This window comes from Pongo pygmaeus, chromosome 18 (assembly GCF_028885625.2).
Source record: "Pongo pygmaeus isolate AG05252 chromosome 18, NHGRI_mPonPyg2-v2.0_pri, whole genome shotgun sequence".
Classification (NCBI taxonomy): domain Eukaryota; kingdom Metazoa; phylum Chordata; class Mammalia; order Primates; family Hominidae; genus Pongo; species Pongo pygmaeus.
In genome coordinates, this window is record NC_072391.2 from 5,003,494 (window position 1) to 5,030,965 (window position 27,472).

Consider the following 27,472-nt stretch of genomic DNA (forward strand, 5'->3'; position numbering starts at 1 on the left):
CCAACGTGGTGAAACCCCGTCTCTACTAAAAACACAAAATTAGCTGGGCGTGGTGGTGGGCACCTGTAATCCCAGCTACTCGGGATGCTGAGGCAGAAGAATTTCTTAAACCCGGGAGGCAGAGGTTGCAATGAGCCCAGATCATGCCACTGCATTTCAGCCGGTGCGACAGAGTGAAACTCCATCTCAGAGGCTGGGTGCGGTGGTTCATGCCTGTAATCCCAGAACTTTGGGAGGCCGAGGCCGGTGGATCACTTGAAATCAGTTCAAGACCAGCCTGGCCAGCATGGTGAAACCCCATCTCTACTAAAAATACAAAAATTAGCCAGGCATGGTGGTGTATGCCTGTAGTCCCCAGCTACCTGGGATGCTGAGGCAGGAGAATGACGTGAACCCGGGAGGCAGAGGTTGCAGTGAGCCGAGATCGCGCCATCGCACTACAGCCTGGGCAACAAGAGCGAAACTCCATCTCAAAAAAAAAAAAACAAAACAAAAAACAGAAAACTCCGTCTCAGAAACAACAACCACCACAAAACATACTTGGTTGGCAGCAGTGGTAATCCCAGTGTTTTGGGAGGCTGAGGCGGGAGGATCACCTGAGGTCAGTTAAAGACCAGCCTGAACAACCTAGCGAGGCCCTATCTCTACAAAAAAAATTGTAAAAATCAGCCCATCAAGGTACTGTCATGCCCATAGTCTTGGCTACACAAGAGACTGAGGCAGGAGGATCGCTTGAGCCCAGGAATTTGAGGCTGCAGTGAGTCATGAACGCGCCATGGTACTCCAGCCTGGGTAACAGAGTGAAACCCAGCCTTTTTATTTGTGGATAGCTCAAAGAAGTCATTTACAAAATGCCTTTTGTTTTCAAAGCACAGCTTTTCATAAAAAGCAAGGCTCACACTTAATAGATGCTCTGGTACACAAGTGTGTGTTGAGAGCTGCTGGGGACTCAGGAAGCCCAGCAGCCCCGGCATCCGCCGGTGGTCAGAATTCATCATCAGAATCGTCATGGGCCCCCCTGCAGGCCTTGAAGGTCCGGGGGGTGGTCAGCTGTCCCGGGGAGGCCGGGGCCAGGTTCACCCAACCGGGCCCGCGGGGCAGCAGGTGGCTTTCATTGAGTCTGATGACGCGGTAGTTCTCGTAGTGGACGTTGTGGGTTATGTCCTTCAGGTCTTGGAGGTGGGAGCTGGGGGACCGGAGACGGTCAGCCCCGATGGTGGTGTCCCCAGGGCCCCTCGCCAGCCCCCTAGTCCCGGGCTCCCCACACCCTCACCGGATGAGCAGGTCTCTCAGGAGAGGAAATTCACAGTGCGCCATGTTCTCCACTGCAAGACATGGGACTCAGTATGGGCGCTGCTTAGTGAGCACTGAGTAAGTGCCTACTGTATGCACCACCTGACACCATTTCCCTTAGCCCTTTTCCCACATTTCTCTTTATCCTATCCTGCCTTCCCTTTGTTGGTTCATTCATTCATTCATCCATCCACTGTTGTGTCCCCAGTGCCTGGTACAGGTGGCTCCTACAAATAGCTGTAGAATGAATGAATCCACCAATCATTATTGTATTATATGTACAGTCAGCCTCTGTATCCGTGGGTGCCCACTGCGGGACTTGAGCATCTGCCGATTTTGGTATCCCTGGGGGTCCTGGAACCACCCTCTGCAGATAGCATGGTACGCCTGTGTGCTATATCATAGGCAATAGTATAGTATATTTCTGGCTGGGCGAGGTGGCTCACACCTATAATCCCAGCACTTTGGGAGGCCGAGTTGGGTGGATCACCTGAGGTCAGGAGTTTGAGACCAGCCTGGACAACATGGTGAAGCCCCGTCTCTACTAAAAATACAAAAATTAGCCGGGTATGGTGGTGTAATCTGTAGTCCCAGCTACTTGGGAGGCTGAGACAGGAGAATCGCTTGAACCTGAGAGGTGGAAGTTGCAGTGAGCCAAGATTGCTCCACTGCACTCCAGCCTGGGCGACAGAGCAAGACTCTGTCTCAAAAAAAAAAAAAATATATATATATATAGTATAGAATATTTCTAATAATTATAATAATACATCATCTGGCCGGGCGCGGTGGCACATGCGTGTAATCCCAGCACTTTGGGAGGCCGAGGTGGGCAGATCATGAGGTCAGGAGTTTGAGACCAGCCTGGCAACATAGTGAAACCCCGTCTCTCATAAACATACAAAAAATTAGCTGGGCGTGGTGGCAGTCGCCTGTAATCCAAGCTACTTGGGAGGCTGAGACAGGAGAATCACTTGAACCCAGGAGGCGGAGGTTGCAGTGAGCCAAGATTACGCCACTGCATTCCAGCTCGGGTGACAGTGCGAGACTCCGTCTCAAAAAAAAAAAAATAATAATAATAATAATAATACATCAGGGGCTGCATCCTGGCTGCCCCTCCTGTCTCACTTTCACTAGCTCCCTAAGGCGGTCTCCTCTCCCTCCCGCCACAATCGCCTTCACTGTGCCTCCCCGACCTGTCCTTGTCCCGTCAGCTCTATGGGGACAGGGACCCTGTCAGTCCTCCCTTTACCGTGCACTGCAGTAACTGCACATAGCGGTGCCTGATACACAGTAGGCCCATTGTAATTTCTGGCCAGCCACTAGGGCAGCCTTGGGTATTGGGCATTGTGCAAAATGGTGGTTCTCCCCGCCCCAACACCCAAGGAAGTTGATGCACTGTGATGCCCACTTTACTGTGAGGAAACTGAGGCCCAGAGGGTCCGGAAACTTGCCACGGCCTCCCAGCTGGAAAGAGGGACCATTCCCCAGCCCTCTTTGTCCAGTGGGCTTTACCTTTCTGTGCCCTGTGATGGGTGCTAAGGTTGCCCAAGGCTGCTCTGGCTTCCAAACTGACCCCACCCACATTCTACCCAGGGGCCCCGCACTAACCTTCAATGATGCCCCATTTGGTCTTCCGGCCCAGGACACACCTCCCGTTCACCAGGTGCTCTTGGTCAGCCCCTACCACAGCAAAAGGGATTCGTTCCTGGGAAAGGAGAAGACACAGAGACGGGAGGATTGACTTCGCTGGGGAGAAGAGAAGAAAAGTCAAGGCACCCAGGCAGGACAGGGGAGCCCTATCCTTTTCGAGGAGGGAACATGGTAGAAAGTGCACAGAATTCCCAAGTTCAAAGACATAAAGTCTAATTGGTGCCTCTGGCTGAGTGAGGTAGCTCTTGCTTGTAATTTCAGCACTTTAGGAGGCCGAGGTGGGAGGATCACTTGACCCCTAGGAGTTTGAGACCAGCCTGGGCAACTTGGTGAAACGCCATCTCTGCAAAAACTAAAAAATTAGCTGAGTGTATAATCCCATTATATTATATAGCGTATTATATAGCTCATGCCTATAATCCCATAGCTCACTGCAGCCTTGACCTCCTGGGCTCAAGTGATACCCCCCGCCTCAGTCCCCTGAGGAGTGAGGACCATAGGTGTGCACCACCATGCCTGGCTACTTCTTAAACATTTTTAGTAGAGATGAGTTCTCTATGTTGCCCAGGCTGGTCTCTAACTCCTGGGTTCAAGTGATCCTCCCGCCTCTGCCTTCCAAAGTGCTGGGATTACAGGAGTGAGCTACCACACCCAGCCTGCCTATCTTCCTATATATAAAGTTTTATTGGCACATAGTCGAGCCTATGAGTCATTTTTGTCTATGGCTGCTCTTGAACCATGACATCAGAGTTGAATCATCGCAACAGAGACCCTACGGCCCAGAAAGTCTAAAACATTTCCTACCTGGCCCTTTGCAGAAAAGGTTGTTGAACCCTATTGTAAACTCCAGTTGTTTACTTGCTCATGGCCAGAAGCAGAAATTCAAACTTGTAAACTCCAAAGTGACATACATGGGTTTTTACTTCTGAATTCATCTGTGATGGGGAATAATGTGGATGCTGATAACATTGGGCGTGGTGGCTCACATCTGTAATCCTAGCATTTTGGGAGGCCAAGGCAGGCAGATCACCTGAGGTCAGGAGTTTAAGACCAGCCTGGTCAACATGGTGAAACCCTGTCTCTAGTAAAAATAAAAAATTAGCCGGGTGTGGTACCGCATGCCTGTAATCCCAGCTACTCAGGAGGCTGAGGTGGGAGAATCACCTGAACCCAGGAGGTTGGAGGTTGCTATGAGCCGAGATCCTGCCACTGCACTCCAGCCTGGGCCACAGAACAACACCCTGTCTCTGCTGGGCACGGTGGCTCACGCCTATAATCCCAGCACTTGGGGAGGCTGAGATGGGTGGATCACAAGGTCAGGAGATAGAGATCACCCTGGCCAACATGGTGAAACCCCGTCTCTACTAAAAATACAATAATTAGCCAGGTGTGGTATTGCACACCTATAGTCCCAGCTACTCAGGAGGCTGAGGCAGGAGAATCGCTTGAACCCAGGAGGCAGGGGTTGCAGTGAGCAGAGATCATGCCACTATACTCCAGCTTGGGTGACAGAGGGAGACTCCATCTGGAAAAAAAAAAAAAAAGACCCTATCTCATAAAAAAAAAAAACAACATTAAAAACAAAACAAACAAAACAAAACATTGTACAGTACAGTGGTTCTTAGTATTTGACCAGGGTTATGCAACCATCATTGCAATCTAATTTCACGTTTTCATCACACACCCCCAAAAAAACCCCATACCTTTTAGCAATCACTCCCCATTTCTCCCTTCCCCACAGCCCCTGACTACCCCTAATCTACTTTCTGTCTCTATAGATTTGCCTATGCCTATTTGGGACATTTCATATAAATGGAATCCTTTAATATGTGACCTTTTGTGTCTGATTGATTTTTGTCTGAGAAACATGTTTACAAAGTTCCCCCACGCTGTAGCAGGCAGGTGACAGGGTGAGAGTGCTTCATTTTTTTTTTTTTTTTGAGACAGGGTCTCATTCCCTTGCCCAGGCTGGGGTGCAACGGCGTGATCTCAGCTCACTGCAACCTCCACCTCCTGGGTTCAAGTGATTCTCCTGCCTCAGCCTCCTGAGTAGCTGGGATTACAGGCATGCACCACCACACCCGGCTAATTTTGTATTTTTAGGAGAAACGGGGTTTCTCCATGTTGGTCAGGCTAGTCTCGAACTCCCGACCTCAGGTAATCTTCCTGCCGCAGCCTCCCAAAGTGCTGGGATTACAGGTGTGAGCCACGGCGCCTGGCCTTTTTTTTTTTTTTTTGAGACAGGGTCTCACTCCCTTGCCCAGGCTGGAGTGCAGTGTCACAATCTCTGCTCACTGCAACCTTCACCTCACAGGTTCAAGCAATTCTCCTGCCTCAGCCTCCCCAGTAGCTGGGATTACAGGTGCGTGCCACCACACCCGGCTAATTTTATATTTTTAGTAGAGACAGAGTTCCACCATGTTAGCCAGGCTGGTCTGGAACCCCTGGCCACAAGTGATCTGCCCACCTCAGCCTCCCAAAGTGCTGGGATTACAGGCATGAGCCACCGTGCCCAGCCTTGAACTGTACACTTTTAAAGGGTGGACTTCATTCCTTTTCATGGTTAAGGGATAGTCCATGGTAGGGAATAGGCTGCACTGTGTTTCCCCACTCATCTGGTGATGCATATTTGGGTTGCTTCCACTTTCGGGGCTAAAATAAATAATGCTGCTGTGAACATTCATGTACTCATTTTTCTGTGAATGTACATTTTTGTTTCTTTTGGGCATACACATAGGAGTTCAGTTGCTGGGTCATATGGTAACTGGATGTTTAAGCATTTGAGGAACCACCAGACTGTTTCCAAAGTGGCTGAGCCATTTTACTTTCCCTCCAGCAGTAGGTGAGGGTTTCAGTTCCTCCATATCTTCCACAGCATTTTTTTTTTAAGCTGGAGTTTTGCTCTTGTTGCCCAGGCTGGGGTGCAGTGGCGCAATCTCGGCTCACCGTAACCTCCACCTCCAAGATTCAACCGATTCTCCTGCCTCAGCCTCCTGAGTAGCTGGGCTTACAGGCACCCACCACCACGCCCGGCTAATTTTTTGTATTTTTAGTAGAGACGGGGTTTCGTCATGTTGGCCAGGCTGGTCTTGAACTCCTGACCTCAGGTGATCCACCCACCTCGGCCTCCCAAAGTGCAGGGATTACAGGACTGAGCCACTGCGCCCGGCCAACACATTTTTTTTTTTTTTCTGAGATGGAGTTTCACTCTTCTTGCCCAGGCTGGAGTGCAATGTCGCGATCTCGGCTCACTCACTGCAGTCTCCTGCTTCAGCCTCCTGAGTAGCTGGGACTAAAGGCGTGCACCACCACACCCAGCTAATTTTTTGCATTTTTGGCAGAGACGAGGTTTCACCATGTTGGCCAGGCTGGTCTCCAACTCTTGACCTCAAGTGATCTGCCTGCCTTGGCCTCCCAAACTGTTGGGATTACAGGCGTGAGCCACTGTGCCCGGCCCAATGTTCTCTATATATTCAGGATACAAGCCCCTTATTGGGTATGTGATTCGTAGACATTTTCTCCGATTCTGTGGGATGTTAGCATGAGCTGTTATTTCTTGCTCACCTTGAGCTTGTGGATGCGTGGAGAATCATATCTGCTAGGAATATGTGCACATTTCCCTGAGATGTAGAGAAAGATGAGTCTTTGGATGGAAAGGATATGTGGGAAGGAAATCACCTCGCCCGCCTCCTGCCCCATAGCCTCTCACCCGTAACTTGCTGTTGAGGATTTTGTCATTGATGTCCTCGTCAAAGCACATCTGGGGGTAGACGTCGATGCAGTGGGTCCTCAGGTTCTGCTGGATCTGGAGATCCCGCACAGGTGACCTCAGCCCACCCTGCCTACTCTGCCCTCTGCCCCACTGACCCCAGCCCTGCCCGGGCACCCAGATCACCCTGCGCCTGAAGGCCTCTCGCTCCTCCATGGTCAGGCTGTCGGCCCGGGCAATCACAGGCACCACATTCACAGTCCGGCACAGCCGCTGCAGGAACTCAATGTCCAGGGGCCGCAGGCTGCCGGAGGCAGGGCAGTGATGGGGGTGGCGGTGGTGGTAAGTGTATAAAAAACAGCAGCAGGGCAGGGGGGTGGGGGCAGCCGGCAGCCCATGTTGGGGACCCCTTCTCCTCCTCCCTGCCCCATGCAGGTGGTCCTCGCCTTGCAGGTGCAGCCCCCTCACCAGTGCCCAGTGGGTGGCACAAAGTACACGCAGCAGTGCACCCGGGTGTCTGGGATGTGGCGCTGGCGGGTGATGAGGATCTCCTCCTGCAGGTACCGCTCGTATTGCTCGTTGATGTAGCCCAGGATGGGGTCCCAGCTGAGGCAGGAGGTGGACTCTCCCCTCAGAACTGTGCTGTGCCCAGAGAGCCCCACCCCTCTCCTCTGTGTCCTCTGGGCGGTCCTCCCTTGGGACGACGAATCGTCCCGGTTTGCCCGGGACCTCTGGGTCGCCCCGTTACTTTCCCCCAGTTCCCTGCATCATCAGAGAGACAGAGAGACCTCCTGCCATTCTCGGCTTCACTGTCTGTAAAATGGAGACAACAGTAGCACCTACGTTGCAAGTAAGGGAGGGGTGAGCATTAACTGCATTAAAGGGCCACAGCTGGGCCCAAACCACCAAGGACTCGCGCCTGATGGTTGCAGGGGTCTCCCTCCTCCTCTTCGAGTCCCTTCCCCTCTTGGGTATTGTCAGCACTGTAAGTAGCCAAACAGATCCTTTTAAAAACAGGTGTCAGGCCAGGCCCGATGGCTCATGCCTGTAATCCCAGCACTTTGGGAGGCGGAGGCAGGAGGATCGCTCGAGCCCAGGAATTCGAGGCTTAGCCTGGGCAACATGGGGAAACGCCAACTCTACAAAAAATACACAAATTAGCTGGGTGGGGTGGCACGTGCCTGTGGTCCCAGCTACTCAGGAGGCTGAGGCAGGAGGGTCCTTGAGCTTGGGGAGGTCAAGGCTGCAGTGAGCCATGATCTCGCCACTGCACTCCAGCCTGGGAAACAGAGTGAGACACTGTCTCTAAATAAATAAATAAATAAATAAATAAATAAATAAATAAATAAAATGAAACCAGGGCCAGGTGCGGTGGCTCATGCGTGTAATCCCAGCGCTTTGGGAGGCTGAGGCAAGTGGATCACCTGAGGTCAGGAGTTTGAGACCAGCCTGGCCAACATGGGGAAATCCCTGTCTCTACTAAAAATACAAAAATTGGGCCGGGTGTGGTGGCTCACACCTGTAATCCCAGCACTTTGGGAGACTGAGGTGGGCGGATCACCCAAGGTCAGGAGTTTGAGACCATCCTGGCCAACATGGTGAAACCCCGTCTCTACTAAATAAATACAAAAAAGTAGCCGAGCGTGTTGGCGGATGCCTGTAATCCCAGCTACTTGGGAGGCTGAGGCAGGAGAATTGCTTGAACCCTGAGAGGTGGAGGTTGCAGTGAGCAGAGATTGTGCCACTGCACTCTGGCCTGGGTGACAAGAGGGAGTCTCTGTCTTAAAAAAAAAAAAAAAAAAAATTAGCTGGAAATCGCTTGAACCCAGGAGGCGGAGGTTGCAGTGAGCCGAGATTGTGCCACTGCACTCTGGCCTGGGCGACAAGAGCGAGATTCTGTCTCAAAAAAAAAAAAGATCACACAGCCTGGCTGTTCCAGGTCTGGGGTGTTTCCCAAAGGTTGAAGGGGAAGGGGCAGGGACAGGAGAGGACAGCCATGGCTTGGCTCCCACCTTTGAGAAGCCACCACTTGTCGCCGGGCACAGTGGCTCACGCCTGTAATCCCATCACTTTGGGAGGCCAAGGCAGGTGGATCACCTGAGGTCAGGAGCTCAAGACCAGCCTGGCCAACATGGTGAAACCCCATCTCAACTAAAAATACAAAAAAAATTAGCTGGGCGTGGTGGCGGGTACCTGTAATCCCAGCTACTTCAGGAGGCTGAGGCAGGAGAATCACTTGAACCTGGGAGGTGGAGGTTGCAGTGAGCTGAGATCATGCCATTGCACTCCAGCCTGGGTGACAAGAGTGAAACTCTGCTTAAAAAAAAAAAAAAAAAAAAAAGAGAGAGAACCTACCAGTTGTCATTGTTGATCTGGTCCCCGAAGCCGGGCGTGTCCGTCACCGTCAGCTTCAGCTTCACACCCTTCTCCTCTATGACTGTGGAGGGAGAGCAGAGTCAGGAGAGATTGGACGCGGGTGGGATGGGGTGGGGTAGGGTGGGGTGAGGTGTGGGAAGGGGCTCACTCACCATGGGTCACTGAATGCAGCTGCAGCGTCTGGGGTGTGGGTACCCCCAAGCCCGGTGGGTTTGACTTCCACACTTTGGACTTGAACAGCGTGTTCACCATCGTGGACTTGCCCAGCCCGCTTTGCCCTGGGAGTGGCAACCGGATGACAGCAGTTAGGGTGGGCAGTTTTTCTCCAACTCTTTACTTTTCTATTTTATTTTTGGAGACAGGGTCTCACTCTGTCACTGAGGCTGGAGTGCAGTGATGCAATCCCAGTTCACTGCAGCCTCAATCTTCCCAGACTCTAGTGATTCTCGCACCTCAGCCTCCCGAGTAGCTGGGACTGCAGGCACCCGCCACCACACCCAGCTAATTTTTTTTTTTCTGAGACGGAACCTCGCTCTGTCGCCCAGGCTGGAGTGCAGTGGTGGAATCTTGGCTCACTGCAACCTCCGCCTCCCGGGTTCAAGCAATTCTCCTGCCTCAGCCTCCCAAGTAGCTGGGATTACAGGCGCCCACCACCACACCCAGCTAATTTTTTGTATTTTTAGTAGAGACAGGGTTTCACCATGTTGGCCAGACTGATCTAGAACTTCTGACCTTGTGATTCGCCTGCCTCGGCCTCCCAAAGTGCTGGGATTACAGGTGTGAGCCACTGCACCAGGCCACTTTTTTTTTTTTTTTTTTTTTTTTTGAGACGCAGTCTCGCTCTGTTGCCCAGGCTGGAGTGCAGTGGTGGGATCTCGGCTCACTGCAAGCTCCGCCTCACAGATTCACGCCATTCTCCTGCCTCAGCCTCCTCAGTAGCTGGGACTACAGGCGCCCGCCACCACACCCGGCTAATTTTTTTGTATTTTTAGTAGAGACGGGGTTTCACTGTGTTAGCCAGGATGGTCTCGATCTCCTGACCTCATGATCCGCCCGCCTTGGCCTCCCAAAGTGCTGGGATTACATGCGTGAGCCACCATGCCCGGCCTTGCTCTGTTTTTTTATTTTTAAGACAGGGTCTCAATCTGTCACCCAGGCTCAAGTGATCGAAGCTCACTGCAATCTCTGCCCTCAGGTTCAAACGATCCTCCCACCTGAGCCCCCCAAGTAGCTGGGATTCAGGTGCATGTCACCATGCCTGGCTAATTTTTAAAATTTTTTTGTAGAGATGGGGTCTTGCTGTGTTGCCTAGGCTGATCATGAACTCCTGGCCTTGAGGGATCCTTCTGCTTCAGTCTTGCTGTCACCCAGGCTGGAGTACAGTGACGCAATCTCGGCTCACTACAACATCTGCCTCCCAGGTTCAAGCAATTCTCCTGCCTTAGCCTCCTAAGTAGCTCCTAAGTACAGGCGCCCACCACCACGCCTGGCAAATTTTTGTATTTTTAGTAGAGACGGGGTTTCACCATGTTGGCCAGGCTGATTTCGAACTCCTGACCTCAAGTGATCCTCCTGCCTTGGCCTTTCAAAGTGCTGGAATTACAGGCTTGAGCCACCACACCTGGCCTCATTTTTGTACTTTTTGTAGACATGAGGTTTTGCTAGTCTCAAACTCCTGAGCTCAAGTGATCCACCCGCCTCAGCCTCCCAAAACCCTGGATTATAGGTGTGAGCCACCGCTCCAGGCAGATTTTTCTCTTTTAATGAATCAGCATTTCTCAAATTTTCAATGACAACATCCCAGTGAGGTGCTATTATCAGTCCCACTTAACAGATGCGGAGGGGCAACAGGCTGCCAAAGGTGAGGCCACACGCCCAGGCATGCGTAGCACCGTGGGTCTGTACTGCCGTGGGCCCTACCTCTCACTCACCCACCACCATGATGTTGAACTCAAACCCCATCTTCATAACCTTGATCTTCAGCTGGTCCAGCACAGCCTCAATGCCCACAGGACCAAGCATCTCGCAGGGTGGGGTGCTGGGGCTGGAGGGCCGCGACGACAGGCAGGGAGAGGGGGAGCGCCTCAGGGGGTCCATGGGGGCCGAGGGTTCGAGATGCCTGTCACCAGATGGGTGGGGAGAAGGGGGTCACTGGGGCTCAGAGGAGCCCACATTGACCTCTCATATCTGAACCCCTGTTTGAGCTTGGCTGTTGGCCAACCCCCTCCACACTTCATGCCTCTGGTGTACCCTAAGTGCCCGTAGTCCCAGGGGTGTGGCAAGGGTGCCTGTGGGGAGCCGTTTCTCCAGGGTGCCTCAACCCCCATCCAGAGAGGCTCCCCCGCCCAGGGGTCTGCCCTGTCCCCACCTACAGCCTAGGCAGGGGCCTCTCGGGTCGCTTCCCCCAGCAGAGCCTGGAGGGCCAGGCAAAGTCCAGGATGGGTGTTTGCAGCTAGGCTGGAGTCCTTGAAGGGCTTCAGGGAGTGTGTATGGGGTGAAATGGCTCCCGTCCCAGCAGGGAACTTGGGCAGGGGGCTCAGGAGGAGGTGCCCCCACTTTCCCCAGGGGGACACACAGCAGAGTTGATAGAGAGTGAGAGAGATGGCACAGGCATGAAGGCGACAGAGACACAGAGAGAGAGAGACCAAGGCCAGGCAGGGAAGACGTTGGGAGGGGGCAGTGCAAAGAGCCCACGGTGGGGCAGAGAGAGAGAGAAGCAGCCTGCTGTGGCACCTGGTGGACGTGGGTCCTGGTGGAGCTTCCAGGAGCTGCCTTGTCCTGGCAGGGCCTGGTGTGTGTGACGGGGGAGGGGAGAGGGTGACAGTTAACTGAAGAATCTGAGCTCCATCCGCACTTGCTGTGACCCCCACCTGGGGGCTTCTCTGCAGCAGGGGCAGGAGCTGTTACCCTTCTAATCCTCACAATGACCCCAGCCTAATAATACAATGATCCCCACATAGAACCAGGGGCCCAAGACCCCCACGTCAGCTGGGCTTCCACCTCCAAGCTCACGCCCTCAACCACTCTGCTGGGGCCAGCAAACCCAGGCCCCACAGCCGGCTAGCAGGACATCTGTGTCCACAATTGGCGCCGTGTGTTTTAAGTTGCAGCGTCAAAAACATTAAGAGATTGCTTTAGCAAATATTTACCCAGTCCTGACTCTGCACATGGCATCGTTCTAGGAGCTCAAAGATGTTAACTTGTTTAATAATCAAGCCCTGTGAAGTAAGTGCTGTTACTACCCCCATTTCATAGATAAAAGAGGGTCAAGTAAGGAGGTGGCAGAGCTGGGACTTACCGGCTCTGAGTCTGTGTGCTCACCCTCTACTGCCTTTTTCTTGTTTATACAAACATCTAGATTTCCAGTGTATCTTAGAGATTATCACCCTGACTTGAGATGCCCTCTTTAAATGGGCCATGTGCTTTCCAGACTGTTGTCCTCACCCCTGCCTTACTGTCTCTCTGATAAGCTGTTTCTTTTTTGTTGCTTGTTTTTGAGACAGCCTCGCTCTGTTGCCCTTGCTGGAATGCAGTGGCGCGATCTCGGCTCACTGCAACCTCAGTCTCCTGGGTTCAAGCAATTCTCCCGCCTCAGCCTCCCAAGTAGCTGGATTACAGGCGTGCACCACCATGCTAATTTTGTATTTTTAGTAGAGAAGGGGTTTCACCATGTTGGTCAGGCTGGTCACGAGCTTCTGACCTCAAGTGATCCACCAACCTTGGCCTCCCAAAGTGCTGGGATTACAGGCGTGAGCCACTATGCCTGGCCTTTTTTTTTCTTTTTTCCTTTTTTTTTTTTTGAGATGGAGTCTTGCTCTGTCGCCCAGGCTGGAGTGCAGTGGCACGATCTTGGCTCACTGCAAGCTCCGCCTCCCAGGTTCACGCCATTCTCCTGCCTCAGCCTCCCCAGCAGCTGGGACTACAAGCGCCCGCCACCACGCCCGGATAATTTTTTGTATTTTTAGTAGAGACGGGGTTTCACTGTGTTAGCCAGGATGGTCTCGATCTCCTGACCTCGTGATCTGCCCGCCTCGGCCTCCCAAAGTGCTAGGATTACAGGCATGAGCCACCATGCCCAGCCTCCCCTGCACTTTAAAAACAGAAGTATGTCTGCTGGGCGCGGTGGCTCACGCCTGTAATCCCAGCACTTTGGGAGGCTGAGGGGGGCGGATTGCCAGAGCTCAGGAGTTCAAGACCAGCCTGACCAACATGGTAAAACCCCGTCTCTACTAAAAACACAAAAATCAGCTGGGTGTGGTAGTGCACGCTTGTAATCCCAGTGATTCAGGAGGCCGAGGCAGGAGAATCTCTTGAACCCAGGAAGCGGAGGTTGCAGTGAGCCGACATCGTGCCATTGCACTCCAGCCTGCCAGCCTGGGTGACAGCAAGACTCCGTCTCAAAAAAAAAAAAAAAAAAATTGCCAAGCATGGTGGCTCACGCCTGTAATCCTAGCACTTTGGGAGGCCAAGGTGGGTGAATCACCTGAGGTCAGGGGTCAGGAGTTTGAGACCAGCCTGGCCAACATGGTGAAACCCAGTCTCTACTAAAATACAAAAGTTAGTTGGGCGTGGTGGCAGGTGCCTGTAATCCCAGCTACTTAGGAGGCTGAGGCAGGAGAATCGCTTGAACCCAGGAGGCGGAGGTTGCAGTGAGCTGAGATGGCGCCACTGCACTCCAGCCTTGGCAAAAAGAGCAAAACTCTGTCCCAAATTAAAAAAAAAAAAAAAAAAAAAAAAAAAAGGGAGGGACGAGGATTAGAGTCAGAGGAGGAGACGTGAGCCTGGAAGCAGAGGGTGGAGGGATGGGAGACCGCAGGCCCAGGGATGCCGCCACCCTCTAGAAGCTGAACAAGGCAAAAGATGGACTCTGCCCTAGAACCTCCAGGATGAACACAGCCTGGTCGACCCATTTTAGACTCTGACCTTCAGAACCGTAGGGCAATAAATTTGTGTTGTTTGAAGCCACTGAGTTTGTGGTAGTGTTACGGCAGCATTGGGAGATGGATACATTAGGTGTGTGACGGGCTAATGGCTTAACTTCTCCAGGTCTCCGTTCCCTCATCTGTAAACTGGAAAAAGCAGTAATGCCCACTTTAGGGTTGCTATGAGGAATAAACCAGGTGACACAGCACAGGGCTAGATGCAGAGCCTCACATTAGCTGATATTTTCAAGTACTAAAATAGAGAAAATACGGACGGTGAAGACTCCTAGTACAGCTGGCCTTCCGTATCCTCAGGTTCCACATCTGTGGATTCAGCCAACCACAGACAGAAAATATTTGGAAAAAAAATCACATCTGTTTTGGACATGTACAGACTTTTGTGCTTACTGTTCCCTATACAATGTAACAATTATTTACCTAGCATACATTATATTAAATAAATATATATATATACATATATATATATATATAATTTTTTTTTGAGATGGAGTCTTGCTCTGTCACCCAGGCTAGAGTGCAGTGGTGCCATCTTGGCTCACTGCAGCCTCTGCCTCCTGGGTTCAAGCGATTCTCCTGCCTTGGCCTCCCGAATAGCTGGGATTACAGGAGTGTGCCACCACACCCGGCCAATTATTTTTTGAGATGGTCTTGCTCTGTCACCCAGGCTGGAGTGCAGCGGCGTGATCTTGGCTCACTGCAACCTCTGCCTCCAGGGTTCAAGCAATTCTCCTGCCTCAGCCTCCAGAGTAGTTGGGACTATAGGTGCATGCCACCACGCCCGGCTAATTTTTTGTATTTTTAGTACAGATGGGGTTTCATCGTGTTACCCAGGATGGTCTTGATCTCCTGACCTTGTGATCTGCCCGCCTCGGCCTCCCAAAGTGCTGGGATTACAGGTATGAGCCACCGCACCCGACCAATTTTTGTATTTTTATTTATCTTTTTTTTTTTTGAGACGGAGTTTCACTCTCGTTGCCAAGGATAGAGTGCAATGGCATGATCTCGGCTCACCGCAACCTCTGCCTCCCGGGTTCAAGTGATTCTCCTGCCTCAGCCTCCCTAGTAGCTGGGATTACAGGAACGTGCCACCACGCCTGGCTAATTTTGTATTTTTAGTAGAGACATGGTTTCTCCACGTTGGTCAGGCTGGTCTCAAACTCCTGGCCTCAGGTGACCCGCCTCTGCCCCCCAAAGTGCTGGGATTACAGGCGTGAGCCACCGCGCCCGGCCCAATTTTTGTATCTTTAGTAGAGGTGGGGTTTTGCCATGTTGGCCAGGATGGTCTCAAGCTCCTGACCTTAAGTGATCTGCCCACCTTGGCCTTCCAAAGTGCTGGGATTACAGCTGTGAGCCACCACGTCAAGCCAAATATATTAAGTATTATAAGTAATCCAGAGATGATTTAAAGTATTCAGTATACGCACAGGTTATATGCAAATACTGCCTCATTTTATATCGCAGACTTTATAGCATCTGTGGATTTTGGTACCCATGGAGGTGCTGGAACCAATCGTTGAGGATTCCAAGGACAACTGTATGATGCAGGCACACCTGTCCTAGCTGCTCAAGGGTCGTGGGATGCAGGCAGGTTTTCTCCCCCTTCCCCCTCCCTCCCACACACCTTCTCTCCCACCTCTCTCTGTTTCATTCACAAAGTCAGCAGTGGCCAAGCACACAGGTGTTCCCAGCTGCGTATCTGGGATACCGAGGAAAGGTAAGAAGTCTCAGGAGTGAAGAAGCCACAGGCTGGCGTCTTCCTCCCTGGGCCTCCAGCAGTGCGGAGCCAGGGAGCGCACCTGCTGGGCCTGGGCCCTCTCCCCCGGGCTGGGCGGCCTCTGCTGGCCCTGGGGAGGGTGGGGCTGGTTGCCAAGGCCTCAGGTGGTGTGGAGCCGGAAGCAGGAAGCAGCCTGTGCTCCCAGGACCTGCCTGGCTGGGGGAATCGGAGGCTTCTAGGAGGTAGGTGGGGGCCTGGGGGCTGGGCTGCCGGGGGAGACAGAGTGGGGAGATGACAGTGGCTGGGGAGAAGCTTGTCAGGCTAGGGACCACAGTGCTGGGCAAGGAGGGAAGCTGGGCCTGGGGCCAAGGGAGAAGTGGAGTGGGAGGGGCGGGGAAGCTGGCGCTGGGCCAGGAGTGGGCAGCGGCTGGGCTGTGGGAAGCCTGGATGTGGTCCCCGCTGAGCTGAACCCAGGGTCCTGATGCAGTCTCTGGGGGGCTGGGGCAGGCGGCACTGTGCACGCCAAGATGGCTGTGTCCACAGAGGAGCTGGAGGCCACGGTTCAGGAAGTCCTGGGGAGACTGAAGAGCCACCAGTTTTTCCAGTCCACATGGGACACTGTTGCCTTCATCGTCTTCCTCACCTTCATGGGTAAGTGTGGCTGTGGCCTCCGGGTACCCCCTAGCCCCCTGCCCTGGGCTCCAGGTTGGGGCCACACCTGGACGCCTGTCCTGTCCCCAGGCACCGTGCTGCTCCTGTTGCTGCTGGTCGTCGCCCACTGCTGCTGCTGCAGCTCCTCCGGGCCCCGCAGGGAAAGCCCCAGGAAGGTGAGCCCCTGGAAGGTGAGCCCTGCCGGCCTCCGGGACCTGCATGGAACTGTACTGGGGGTGGAGGCGGGAGGTGAGGGGAGTGGTGGGAAGGGTGCTCATCCCCCTAGGGAACAACGAGCGAACCTGCTCGGTCCCACTGTGCTTCTCGTGCAGGAGAGACCCAAGGGAGTGGATAACTTGGCCCTGGAACCCTGACCCTGTGTGTCCTGCCCGATGCTAGTAACAAAGCCTTCTGTCTGCCCAGAGCCTGAGTCTGCAGTGTCTTCCAGTCCCCGTCTGGGTGGGTGACATGGGACTCGCCGCCCCACTCAGGTGCCCACCTGGCCTCTCCAAGCCTTCAGTCAGCATGACTGTACCAGGTCATCCTGGGTCACCTAGCTGGGAGGGGAGCTGGTCTCACACTCGGCGGCTCGGCCGGGCGCAGTGGCTCACGCCTATAATCCCAGCACTTTGGGAGGCTGAGGCGGGCAGATCACGAGGTCAGAAGATCAAGAACATCCTGGTTAACATGGTGAAACCCCGTTTCTACTAAAAATACAAAAAATTAGCCCGGCGTGGTGGCGGGTGCCTGTAAGCCCAGCTACTCAGGAGGCTGAGGCAGGAGAATGGTGTGAACCCAGGAGGCGGAGCTTGCAGTGAGCCAAGATCGTGCCACTGCACTCCAGCCTGGGCGACAGAGCAAGACTCTGTCTCAAAAAAAAAAAAAAAGACTTGGCGGCCCAAAGTCCCAGGTAGAGCTCTTGTCGCCACCCCATGGGCTTCTTGGCAGCCCGACGGTAGGTTCTGTGCCCAGCCCTGGCATGGCGCAGGGAGTGGGGAAGCCAGGCTCTGGGAATAGGGGAGACGGCTGGCTCCTGAAGCTCATGGCCACTGACTACCAGAGACCCCCTGCCTGGGTCCCCACTCAGACAGACAGACAGGGGCTCCAGGCGGAGTCTGATGATCTTTATTTCTTAGACAGCCCTGGATTGGGGCTATGGAACACAGTCACCAGCACTACACTCACTCCTAGGGTGGCTCTGTCTTTGGTGTTCCTGACCATCCCCTGGGACTCATAGCTCAGTGCCACCCCCCACCCCACGCCCTCCAGGGGGAGGGGACAGCAAAGGGGAGAGGAGGGAGAGCCCTGGGCCTGGCCCTGTCCTGAGTCCAAAGATTCCCATGGTGACCAGAGGGCGGTGTTGGGAATGTGGGACACCCTCGGCCCCGCCTCCCTGACCTCCCCACTACCCCACCAGACCAGCCTCCCTTCCTCCTGGCGCTTCCAGTGTCCATTCCCGGCAGTGCAAATGTGTTAGGTGGGGTAGGGAGTGGGATAGGGAGATAAATAGCAGCCTGGCGTTGGCACTGGCTAGTGCTCTGTGGTGGGTATGAGTAGGGGACAGGGGCTGCCTTTCTGGAGACAAGCTCCTGGGTGCTGTGATCAGAAGGGTCTGTAGCTCCAGTAGCTGGAGAACACGGAGATCTGCCAAGGGGAGAGGGTGTGGTGAGTTGCTGGAGGGAGATGGGGTGGCCCAGGGGAGATGTCAAGGTCACCCAAGGACAATATGTCAGGACAGGGCATTGCTGCCTAGCAGTGCTGTGGGGTACACCAGACCCCAAGACTGGGGCCCTCTGAGGGTGTGGCAGGGCCCTCAAAATCCCTGCCCACTGTGGGGGTACACCAGACCCCAAGGTTGGGGCACTCTGAGGGTGTGGCAAGGACACTTAGAAGCCCTTCCCCTAATGAAGGCGCTCGGCCCAGGCCCCACCTTGTCCTTGAGCTGCTGGCAGAGCTGCAGGGAGACGGTGAAGTAGACCAGGGCGTCGTTGAGCCAGGGGATCACGCACTCCACTTTGTGCACGTGGCTCACCTCCAGCCGCTGAGAGCCCCACTCGCTGTGGGCGGTGAGAGGGTCCCTGAGGAGGGGCCCGGCCCTCCAGGTGCGGAGGGATGGGGTGGGCGTGCCTGGACCCCCCTCCCCTGCCTACTTACAACATGGCTCCAGGGCTATGCAGCACCGCGCCCCCGGCTGGGCGGAAGTTCTAGGGAGAACAGCACCAGACCTGTCAGGCCTTGCAGGGTGTGTGCGTGGCGGGCAGTGGGCCGGGCAGGGGTACCTCCTCACCTTGGTGGAGTTGGGCTGCAGGGCATGCAGCTGGTACACCGTGAGGCAGAGCTTGTTGAGGTTGATGTAGACGTTGACCAGCAGGTCGGAAGGCAGGGCGGGGGCGAACATCCGCTGCGGGAGGCAGGTGAGATGAGGCCCTCGCAAGCCCCCAACCCAGGCTGGATGGAGCGGGGCTCTGCAGTCACTCATGGAGTCTGCAGGGGACCCCAGTCCCCACGCCAGAGATGCTCTTCTCATCAACGGGGGCTTCCAAACTTTTCCCAGGTGCCCCAAGTATCTCCTGTGCTGTCAGGTTTGGGAACCACTAACCCGAAACAGGGTTAACGTATTTTGGGGGCACAGGACGGAAGTCAAGGACCCCATCCCAGAAACCTGCCTAGACAGAATATTCCAACTATAATCTGGGAGTGGCACCCCTCAGCATTCATCCTGAGGGCAAGCTGGGCCCCGCTGTGGGACCCCTCTCCTGGAGCAGGGACTGGCAGGAGCACTGACCGTGAGGCCGCTGGCGGCGATCTCGGGGAGGGTGAGGGTGGCGGGGGTGGTGAGCCGGTTTCGGGCTCTGGTCAGCTGCAGCATCACTGCGTCCATCAGCTGCAGGGAGAGGCGGGGTTGGCTCTGCTTCCTCCCGTGTCCCCATGCATCAAGGAACAACAGATATGGTAGCTCCCACTCCCGCCCAGTGGCTACTGTTCCCAGGGCCCGAAAACCAGCAGCAGGGGCCTGTTAAAGACAGGTAGTTGGGCTCCAGCTGGGTGTGGGGGAGGGCAGAACGTCTGCACTAATGTCAATCAGGATGGGGCTGATTCACTGCACGGGGATCCCGGGCACTGGATCAATGGGGAATGGAAGGTCCTGGGCAGTCAGTCCCAGGGACACAGGCTTTGTGGACAGGGGTACAGGCAACAAAGGTTGGCTGCAAAGGGCCAGAGAGGGCTTCCTGGAGGAGGCGATGGATGACTGGGTTGAGGTTTTCAGGGGGGTAAGCCAGGGTCACGGCTGGTGGATGGTGGGACCACCTGGAGCCCATTCCTTCCCTTTGCCGTGGAGCAGAGCCCTGGCAGACTCCCCAGAGCCCCAGCTTTCATGCCATTCAGCCGTGGCCATGAGTACCAGGGTGATGTGGCTCCCAGGAAACACGTAAGAGCTGACTGGGGGTATAGGGCCTGCAGCACCCTAGGGTGGTTACAGTTCTCGAAGGGATCTTAGTCTGTCTGGTTCTAAGTGTGAGGAAACAGAGATCCTGACAGGGCAGGTGAACCACCGGAGGACACACAGCGAGTCAGGGGCAGAACTCAAGCATGAGGTCAGGTGCCCAGGTCAGCTCTTCACACGTGCCACGCGGTTAATGTGAAGGATTTCACTGCTGCTACCGGCAGTGGTGTGTGCCGAGTGCTTACTGGGGGCCCCGTGACCTGAATTATTATGGTGAACAGTCACTCCAGCTTACCCCTGACCCCACAGGTAGAAAATGGAGACACAGAGTCGGCAGGTAAGTGCTTAGAGGTTGCACAGCTCAAAGTGGAGCCCCTGGGATTGGAACCCAGGTGTGATTCCGGATCAAGGACGTGGGTCTAGGCCCAGGAGTCAGCCCTGGGGGCAGCTCACCTTGAGGACCTCAGCGCCTGTCTTGAACTGGTAGCTCTCGTCCCGGCTGATAAGCAGGTAAATGGCTTGGCTCACATGGTTTCTGGCATCCTGGATCTGGAAGCAGGGGTGATCCAGAGGGCTCACGCCAGCTTCCATGCAGCCAGGAGGGGAGAGTGGGTGCTGCCTGCCTGCCTGCCCCAGGTCATTCCACTCTCCACACTGTCATCCCTGTGCCCCAGAGGGCCAGGTCCATGCCAGGTGATGGGCACCTGGCATCACCTGGGGCAGGCCTGGTCTCTGCCCGAGCTGACTGCCCCCTCCTTTCTAAGGGATGGACAGACACTAATGCCCAAGACAAGAGTCTGTGCGAGTTGTGGAGGGAAGCAAACAGGGTGACATGGCAGGGGCAAGGGCGCTGAGATGGAGACAGTCGGGGTGGAGGAGGCAGGGGAGGAGGTTGGGGCCCAATGGTACGGGAGCTGCCAGGGAGCATGGGCCTCATCCCCAGAGCCATGGCAAGTCCCTGGAGGCTCTGGGCAAGGGAGTGACTTTTCAGAGGGCTTCTGAACCATCTCATCCAGCCAGCTGCTGTGGGGACTCCACAGTCCCAATGTGGCCCTTGGGGCTCTCAGGCCAAGTTCTCTACCTCCCCACGTGGTGCAGGCTCCGGGGCTTCAGGGAACGCCTGCCACCAGCTTTGCTGCTAGGAAACACCCTCCCAGGCTTGCTGTGGCCACAGATCCCCAGGGCTAGTGCCTCTCCAGGGAGGCCCCGCGGCGGGCCTGCTGCCGCCTGTCCTTGTGGCTGAGCACTTGCCAGGAGGGGCGGGGTCACCTGCTGCAGCTTCCACTGCTTGTCCTCCCGGAAGGTGAAGTGCAGCAGCTGGTTGTTCCGGGGCATCTTCAGGTTCACATCCTGACAGGCAAGAGTGGGGTGAGCCGGGCAGGGGGGACCGCCTCCTGCCACAGCCACTCTGAGCCCTTAAACCCAGGGCAGAAATGGGGTGTGTGGTGGCTCAGGCCTTGGCTGCTGTATAGGGCAGAGGGTCTCCCAATGCCTTGGCCGTTTGGGGGGTGAACAGGGAGGACAGGAAACAGGAAACCAGGCCCAAGAAGAGCCACAAAGAAGTGAAATGGAAAGAGGTGAAGAAAGGGGAAGGGGAAGAGGAAAGGCAGCCTCTGTGAGGCTCTGTGCAAATGGGGTGCATCTAGTGTCTACAAAGGCCAACAGATGGAGCCCAGGAGGGGGGCCTCCCCCAACGCCTTGGTGCCTGGCACAGAGTCGGGTGCAGACTGGAGCTCAGGCAGTGGCTGATTCAACTGTGATGTGTGGCCAGCCTAATCCACCAATGCCCATGTTTCACTGGTCCGGACGCCAGGCCAGGCCGTGTGCAAAGAATCCCTCTCCTGTACCTCTTACTGAATCTGCACACCGATCCCGGGAGGAGGTGTGAGGGTTGCTGTCATTTTCCAAAGGAGAAAACTGAGGCCAGAGAGATCAAGGGTCCCGCCCAGAGTCGCAGGACTTGTACAGAGAGAAAGTGGGAGCTCCCATGCTCTTCTCCACTGGCAGGATGGGAGGGGACAGGGCTGGGGGACTCACCGCCTGGCTGAGGGCATCCCCCTGCAGAGTCAGCACACCCTTCACCTGGTCTGTGCTGTAACATATGGCGTCAGAGCGGTGTCTGTGGTCACCCCGCCACCACCCAGCCCTCCCTCCCGGCGGGCTGCCCCTCCTGTCCCATCGCACACCCAGCTGGTCTGCAGGACAGGGCTATGACCATGCCTCCTACCCCCCAAGGTACCCATTTCCCCGGTTTCCGCCCAGCCCAGGCTTACCCACAGCTGCCTAGAATGAAGTTCTCTTGCTTGGCGGGCCCCTCAGTGCCGGAGCCCGGCAGAGTGAAGCGCAGAGAGGCCTCCTGTGGAACAGAGGGAAGGAGGGGAGCTGGTAGCGCCCACTCAGGCCCGGCCCAGTGCTCCTTCCAGAAGCCCCCCTCCCTCCAAGTCAGCGGGGGGAAGGAACAACGTGGCCTGGCCTCACCTGGGTTCAGCTGGGGTGGGAAGACCCTGCCCAAGCCCCCAGGGCACCTAACCGTGAGCCCGATCTCTGCTTATCCCACATTCCCTGAACACCACCTGTGTGCCCGCCTCGGGGAATACAGAACAGACAGGGGCAGCCTCCAGCTTGGTTGAGGGGGAAAGGGGCAAGTGGCAGAGTAAGGGAATAAGGTAGTAGTCATGGTAACCCGCGGTCCTGGGCCACAGCAAGCACTGCGCCGGTTACTTCTGTGAGCTGCCTGGCTCATTTATCTACACCCCAGCCTCGGCGAAGGGGGTACTGTTATCTTCCTTTCGCCAATGAGAAAAGGGAGGCCCAGGGAGGTTCAGTGACTTGGCTGAAGTCACACTGCCAGGCAGAGAGGCAGAATTCTTCGGCTCCCAGATTGGATGGCGCTGCTCCCAAGGCCGCCTTCCCCGACCGGAGGCCGGGCGGGACTCAGGTCCTTGCTAGCACCCTCGTCGGGACTCGCTCCTGCCCGCACGCAGGTACTTATATAATGAGGTCGGCTCGAGTTCGCGGAGGCGGGGCCCTGCCTGAAAGCCGCGGCAGCCGCACACTGTAGGCGCTCAGAACGCAGCTGCGGGGCCCCAGGTGGAGCCAGGGAGATGAGGAGGGAGGGTCGCCACTCCCGGCGGGGCAGGGCGCGGGTCGTTACCTTGAGGATGTCCTGCAGCTGCTTCAGCACAGCGTGCACCTCGTCGTGCAGCAGCCAGCGGAACTCCTCCTCCTGCGGGACAGACAAGGCGGTCACGCCCGGACCCGCCGCTCCGCCGGCCCGCCCGCTGGCCCGCGCGCCTCACCAGCACCGCTCGCTCCGCCGCCGTCGCTGCCATCACGGTGGCCATGGCCGCAGGCCGCCGCCGAGCGCCCTCCCCACCGGCCGCTGCTCCAGTCCACCAATCTTCCTGTCCTCGATCCTCCAGTGCTCGCGTCCGCCTCCGGCGCCTGGCTCCGCCCCCACCCCTGATTGGCGGAGCGGGTACCACCCCGCCCCCAGGCCGGCTCCGTGCTCGCGATTGGCCGGCGCCTGTCGGCCCGCCTCGGCTCCCGAAACCTGCGGGAGCCCTGGAACGAGACTGGCGGCTGCGGGAGTGAGGCTCGCTCCGGCTGGCCAGGGTCGCGGCCGGCGGCTGCGCGAATCAGGCTCGCTCCGGCTGGCCAGGGACGCGGCCAGCACCAGCCTGGGGCGCCCGCCCGGGGGCGGAGCTCCCGTTTCGCCCCCAGGATATGATAAGGCGTTCTGCTCCACTCGCGCTCACTCATTGGCCGGCAGGACAGTCTGTCCCCGCTCCTTCTCCCTATTGGCCCGCTTGGCTCCGTTGGTCGTGGTTCCAACCCTGCAGCGGACCCCGCCGCCACTCGCAAGTCCGTCTCCCCCAGGATGCGGAGGTCCCGAAAACCCACCCCGGCCCCACCGCTGCCTTCTCCTCCCACCCATCTCGTCGAGGGCGATGGAAGCAGGACTCCTGCGGCACAGCTGTGTTACCAAGAAGTGTTTTATTTTTCTTGCAGTAGCTTTGTTAATTGCACAAAATCATGTTTTGTTTTTGCCATTTAAACATTATCACACAATCCTATTCTGAAAGACAAATGTTCATTAAAAACAAAGCAAAAATAAAAATTCACAACCTTAATTACCTAGATTTGTCATTTAAAGGTTTAAAGAAAAAGAGGGGCTTTCTTACAAGCTTTTTCACAAGTGTCACATTTTCTCCTTAAAAGGGAAGGATTTCAAAAGAAAGGTGAAATAGCTTAAACAGAAATATTCATAAAAAGGAACTTTACAGAATTGTCAACAATATTAAGACAACATTGACTAACCAGTTTCATTACCGCATCTTCCCCCGCCCCCACCCCCAGTGTGTCCCGCCAGGACTAGAACAGGCTTTGTGTTCAGACAGAAATGCTTCAAAATCCCAGTGAAATGAACTGTGCTAAAAACCCGACAGGCACCTTCCCTGCCCTCCCCCACTTGTCTTCTGCAATCCTCTAACCTAGTTTCTAATCTGTGAAAGGGGCCAAAGCCGAGAGGGGGAAGGACCCCGCCCTAGTGTGGCCACCTTATATATAATTACATATTGCATCATAAATGCTGGCCTTCCTTCTGCAAATGATGATTTTGGAAAATCCAACCCATGCAGAGGGATAAAAAACTGACATCCCTTGGGTGACTTCTTTTTTTTTTTTTTTTGCAACATCCCAAGCCCCACCCCGGTCCCCTATCCAAGGACAAATGTAGGGCCTCTAGGATGTCCCAGACCCACCTCGGAGGGCCAGTCAGTTCAGGTAGGTCAGGCCCAGTTCTCTTCCCTCCCGACAGACCCCGGGCCCGGGAAGCACCGAAGACCATGATGCTGGCTGGAGTGAAGACACTCGTTTCCGTATCAAGAGCTGAGCCTAAGAAATGCTCATCGTTGGTCAGGCTGGGTCTGGGCCAAAGAAGGGACAGACAGAAAGAAATACTGTCTCCACGGGAGGAAGAGGGAGAGGAGGGAGGATAGAGAGCGGTGGGCATGCAGGGAACTTGGCAGGGCAGGCTGGAGAAGGTGGGACCACCGGGAGGGGACCGAGGTCAGAGCGGCTCTTCAGAGCCAGGTGAGAGTCTGTGGCCTAACGGAAACAGGAAGGAGCGCCCCCAACCCCCACTCCTCTTGACTCATTACTAGTGGCCCTGAGGACCCCCTCCCAAGGGCTGGAATGCAAATCCAAATACTAAAACAGCCTAGGGAGAAGCGAGCGCCCGCTGTGGCAGTGGCATCTGGGGCATGGCTTCGAGGCGGTGAGGGCCGGGCCTCCATGCTCACCTGCAGGCCGGCTGCTTGCTGCACTCCCTGGAAAGCCAGGGCCCCATCTTCTCGGGACTCTGCCAGTCTCTTTTCAGTTCACAAAGGCGTCTATGGAGCGCTGGGTGCACACTGGACGCTTAGACGTGAACATCTTTCTCAGCTCATCACCTGAGGTTGGAGGGCCCCAAGGGCCCTTCTGTCTGGGCCCCTCTGTCTGGAGTCTGTACTGGCTCATCTGGGCCCAAGGCCTCTCCTTGTAGGGAATCCAGTGGGAGATGTGGACATGACTACAGCCTCTTCGCTCTGGGGGAAGCTGTGGGAAGGCTTCCAACTCTCGTTGCTGATTCTAGTTCCTTGACTGGAAGGGGTTTGAGATAAGACAAGCTCGGAAGAAAAAAAGCCAGGCAGCAGTTTCCGGGCAGCTTCTATCCTGGGATGAGAGCCTCTGTGTGTGTGTGTGTGTGTGTGTGTGTGTGTGTGTGTTTGTGAACACACAGCCACCTCGTCCGGGGGGCCAGTGCCCAGCTCAAGAGCTTTCCCACACGCCAATCCTGCTGACACTTGTCCCCTCCCCACCGGCCTCAGGGGAAGGGTGCTGCTGTGTGCTGTGCTGATGGCAAGTCTCAAAGTCTGTATAAAAGGAAATGGAGATAGGTGGGCTGGTCCAGAATGAAGTCCCAGGCCCCCGACCCCATGTGAGGAAGAGGGGGTCAGAGGGGGGATTGGAGGGGTGTGGGTGGGATGTCGACAGCTTAGTGTATGTAGGCTCGGTACACGGCGGACATATCGTTGTCGGACTGGTCCAGCGCCTTGGCTCTTTTGTACACCTGGAAAAAAAAAAAGAGATGGCTCAGTCTCTGGCCCCAGAGCTGCCTTCAAGACCTAGACCTGATTCCTGGAGGCAGTGCTGGATGTGGCTAGCAGGCAGTGCTGGAGCCCAGGCTGTCTGGTTAGGAATCCTGTTCTGACCCTGCACAAAGCACCTCCATTTCTCTGGGCCTCAGCCACTGTGCTTCTTGCTCTGGGAGAAGGAACCATACCCGGGGGATCTTGTGAGAATGAAATGTACTATGGGATATAAAACATTCAGCATTGGCCGGGCACTGCGGCTCATGCCTGTAAGGCCGAGGTGGGTGGATCACTTGAGGTCAGGAGTTCGAGACCAACCAGGCCAAAAAGGTGAAACCCCATCTCTACTAAAAATACAAAAATTAGGGCCAGGCGCGGTGGCTCATGCCTGTAATCCCAGCACTTTGGGAGGTCAAGGTGGGTGGATCACGAGGTCAGGAGATCAAGACCAGCCTGGCGACCATGGTGAAGCCCCTTCTTTACAAAAAAAAAAAAAAAAAAAAAAAAATTAGCTGGGCATGGTGGCAGGTGCCGGTAATCCCAGCTACTCAGGAGGCTGAGGCGGGAGAATAGCTTGAACCTGGGAGGCGGAGGTTGCTGTGAGCTGAAATCGCATCACTGCACTCCAGTCTGGGCGACAGAGCAAGACTCCGTCTCAAAAAAAAAAAAAAAAAAAAGAGCAAAACTCTGTCTCAAATAAATAAATAAATAAATAAATGAATAAAAAATAAAACAAGGGCAGATGAAACACCCAGAACACCTATACCTCAGAGTGAGAGTTCTCACACCTGTGGTGCTTCCGCCCCCAGGGGACATCTGGTAATATCTGGAGACATTTTCTGTCACCTGAGGAGGAGCTATGTCACTGGCGTCTGGTGGGTGGGCTACCCAACATCCTGCAGTGCTTGGATAGCCTCCCCACACAGAATGGCAGTAGTGCCGAGGTTGAGAAACCCTGCCTTAAAGGATGAGGGAGAGGGAGGGGGAAAGAAATGCTTCTATGTGGTTGCAAAGTTTTTACATTTAATGGGAAATGGTACGAGATTAACTGTTTTTTTCTTGAGACAGGGTCTTGCTCAGTTGCCCAGGCTGGAGTGCAGTGGTAGGATCATGGCTCATTGCAGCCTCGAACTCCTGGGCTCAAGCAATCCTCCTGCCTCACCTGCCTCAGCCTCCCAAGTAGCTAGGAATAGGGTGCTCGCCACCATGCCCAGCTAGTTTTTTAATTTTTTTTTTTTTTGAACAGATGGGAGTCTTGCTATGTTGCCCAGGCTGGTCTCAAACTCCTGGGCTTAAGCAATCCTGCCTGACCTCCCAAAGTGCTAGGATTACACGGATCACAAGTATAAGCCACTGTGCCTGGCAAGATTAACTCTGTCTTAAGGATTCATACTGCAATCTGCAGAGTAACCACTAAAAAAAGAATGCAGAGGCAAAGTAAAAAAGAAAATAGATAAATGAAACTGGCTTTTTTTTTTTTTTTTTTTTTGAGATGGAGTCTTGCTGGAGTGCAGCAAGTGGCACGATCTCGGCTCACTGCCAGCTCTGCCTCCCAGG

The 27,472-nt window shown here is 55.1% G+C and overlaps 4 protein-coding genes across 19 annotated transcripts in view; 1 reads left to right on the plus strand and 3 right to left on the minus strand.

The window, feature by feature from the left end:
* Nucleotides 1-776: 776 nt before the first annotated feature.
* Nucleotides 777-16,448, minus strand: SEPTIN12 (septin 12). Of its 7 annotated transcripts, XM_054454295.2 has the most exons (12): nt 16,404-16,448; nt 15,593-15,667; nt 13,952-14,097; nt 10,960-11,147; nt 9,181-9,306; nt 9,008-9,089; nt 7,121-7,258; nt 6,839-6,956; nt 6,653-6,748; nt 2,902-2,998; nt 1,274-1,325; nt 777-1,186 (listed from the first exon to the last, which is right to left on the minus strand). In XM_054454295.2, the coding sequence occupies exons 4-12, from the start codon at nt 11,123-11,125 to the stop codon at nt 985-987; spliced, it is 1,077 nt and encodes a 358-aa protein (XP_054310270.1). In that variant the 5' UTR covers nt 11,126-11,147; nt 13,952-14,097; nt 15,593-15,667; nt 16,404-16,448; the 3' UTR covers nt 777-984. The 7 variants fall into 7 exon arrangements, with proteins under 7 accessions (XP_054310270.1, XP_063510167.1, XP_054310269.1 ...); XM_063654097.1 differs by lacking the exon at nt 16,404-16,448 and having other exon boundaries at nt 13,952-14,090; nt 15,593-15,662; XM_054454294.2 differs by lacking the exons at nt 15,593-15,667; nt 16,404-16,448 and having other exon boundaries at nt 13,952-14,309.
* On the plus strand, nt 16,213-16,759 carry SMIM22 (small integral membrane protein 22). 3 transcript variants are annotated; one of them, XM_054454304.2, is made up of 3 exons: nt 16,213-16,336; nt 16,427-16,512; nt 16,669-16,759. In XM_054454304.2, the coding sequence occupies exons 1-3, from the start codon at nt 16,213-16,215 to the stop codon at nt 16,708-16,710; spliced, it is 252 nt and encodes an 83-aa protein (XP_054310279.1). In that variant the 3' UTR covers nt 16,711-16,759. The 3 variants fall into 3 exon arrangements, with proteins under 3 accessions (XP_054310279.1, XP_054310278.1, XP_054310276.2); XM_054454303.2 differs by having other exon boundaries at nt 16,427-16,527; nt 16,669-16,730; XM_054454301.2 differs by having other exon boundaries at nt 16,427-16,710.
* Nucleotides 16,760-17,439: 680 nt separating this feature from the next.
* On the minus strand, nt 17,440-23,496 carry ROGDI (rogdi atypical leucine zipper). 2 transcript variants are annotated; one of them, XM_054454300.2, is made up of 11 exons: nt 23,081-23,496; nt 22,936-23,007; nt 22,055-22,137; nt 21,819-21,873; nt 21,051-21,131; nt 20,235-20,330; nt 19,122-19,220; nt 18,624-18,737; nt 18,491-18,540; nt 18,267-18,393; nt 17,440-17,980 (listed from the first exon to the last, which is right to left on the minus strand). In XM_054454300.2, the coding sequence occupies exons 1-11, from the start codon at nt 23,123-23,125 to the stop codon at nt 17,939-17,941; spliced, it is 864 nt and encodes a 287-aa protein (XP_054310275.1). In that variant the 5' UTR covers nt 23,126-23,496; the 3' UTR covers nt 17,440-17,938. The 2 variants fall into 2 exon arrangements, with proteins under 2 accessions (XP_054310275.1, XP_054310274.1); XM_054454299.2 differs by having other exon boundaries at nt 21,033-21,131; nt 23,081-23,447.
* A 262-nt stretch (nt 23,497-23,758) lies between these two features.
* Nucleotides 23,759-27,472, minus strand: part of GLYR1 (glyoxylate reductase 1 homolog) — a 44,293-nt gene continuing 40,579 nt past the window's right edge. For 4 of the 7 annotated variants that reach the window (XM_054454286.2, XM_054454285.2, XM_054454288.2 and 1 more), the window contains one exon: nt 23,759-25,893. In XM_054454286.2, the coding sequence (XP_054310261.1) occupies nt 25,819-25,893 (75 nt within the window). In that variant the 3' untranslated portion in view covers nt 23,759-25,818. The remainder of the gene's footprint in view (nt 25,894-27,472) is intronic. The other 3 variants (XR_008494655.2, XR_008494656.2, XR_008494654.2) reach the window with 1 other exon arrangement.

What these genes read in the sequence shown, in the direction of transcription:
- SEPTIN12 (XM_054454295.2), bottom strand. Translation starts at nt 11,125, where the DNA reads ATGGACCCCCTGAGGCGCTCCCCCTCTCCCTGCCTGTCGTCGCGGCCC. An exon ending in GCTGCATTCAGTGACCCATG is followed by an intron (nt 9,090 to 9,180) that starts GTGAGTGAGCCC and finishes CTCCCTCCACAG; the next exon opens with TCATAGAGGAGAAGGGTGTG. An exon ending in TCCTCAACAGCAAGTTACGG is followed by an intron (nt 2,999 to 6,652) that starts GTGAGAGGCTAT and finishes CTCCTTTCCCAG; the next exon opens with GAACGAATCCCTTTTGCTGT.
- SMIM22 (XM_054454301.2), top strand. Translation starts at nt 16,213, where the DNA reads ATGGCTGTGTCCACAGAGGAGCTGGAGGCCACGGTTCAGGAAGTCCTG. An exon ending in CGTCTTCCTCACCTTCATGG is followed by an intron (nt 16,337 to 16,426) that starts GTAAGTGTGGCT and finishes TCCTGTCCCCAG; the next exon opens with GCACCGTGCTGCTCCTGTTG.
- ROGDI (XM_054454299.2), bottom strand. Translation starts at nt 23,125, where the DNA reads ATGGCCACCGTGATGGCAGCGACGGCGGCGGAGCGAGCGGTGCTG. An exon ending in AGGTGACCCCGCCCCTCCTG is followed by an intron (nt 20,331 to 21,032) that starts GCAAGTGCTCAG and finishes CCCTGCTTCCAG; the next exon opens with ATCCAGGATGCCAGAAACCA. An exon ending in TGCAGCCCAACTCCACCAAG is followed by an intron (nt 18,541 to 18,623) that starts GTGAGGAGGTAC and finishes TGTTCTCCCTAG; the next exon opens with AACTTCCGCCCAGCCGGGGG.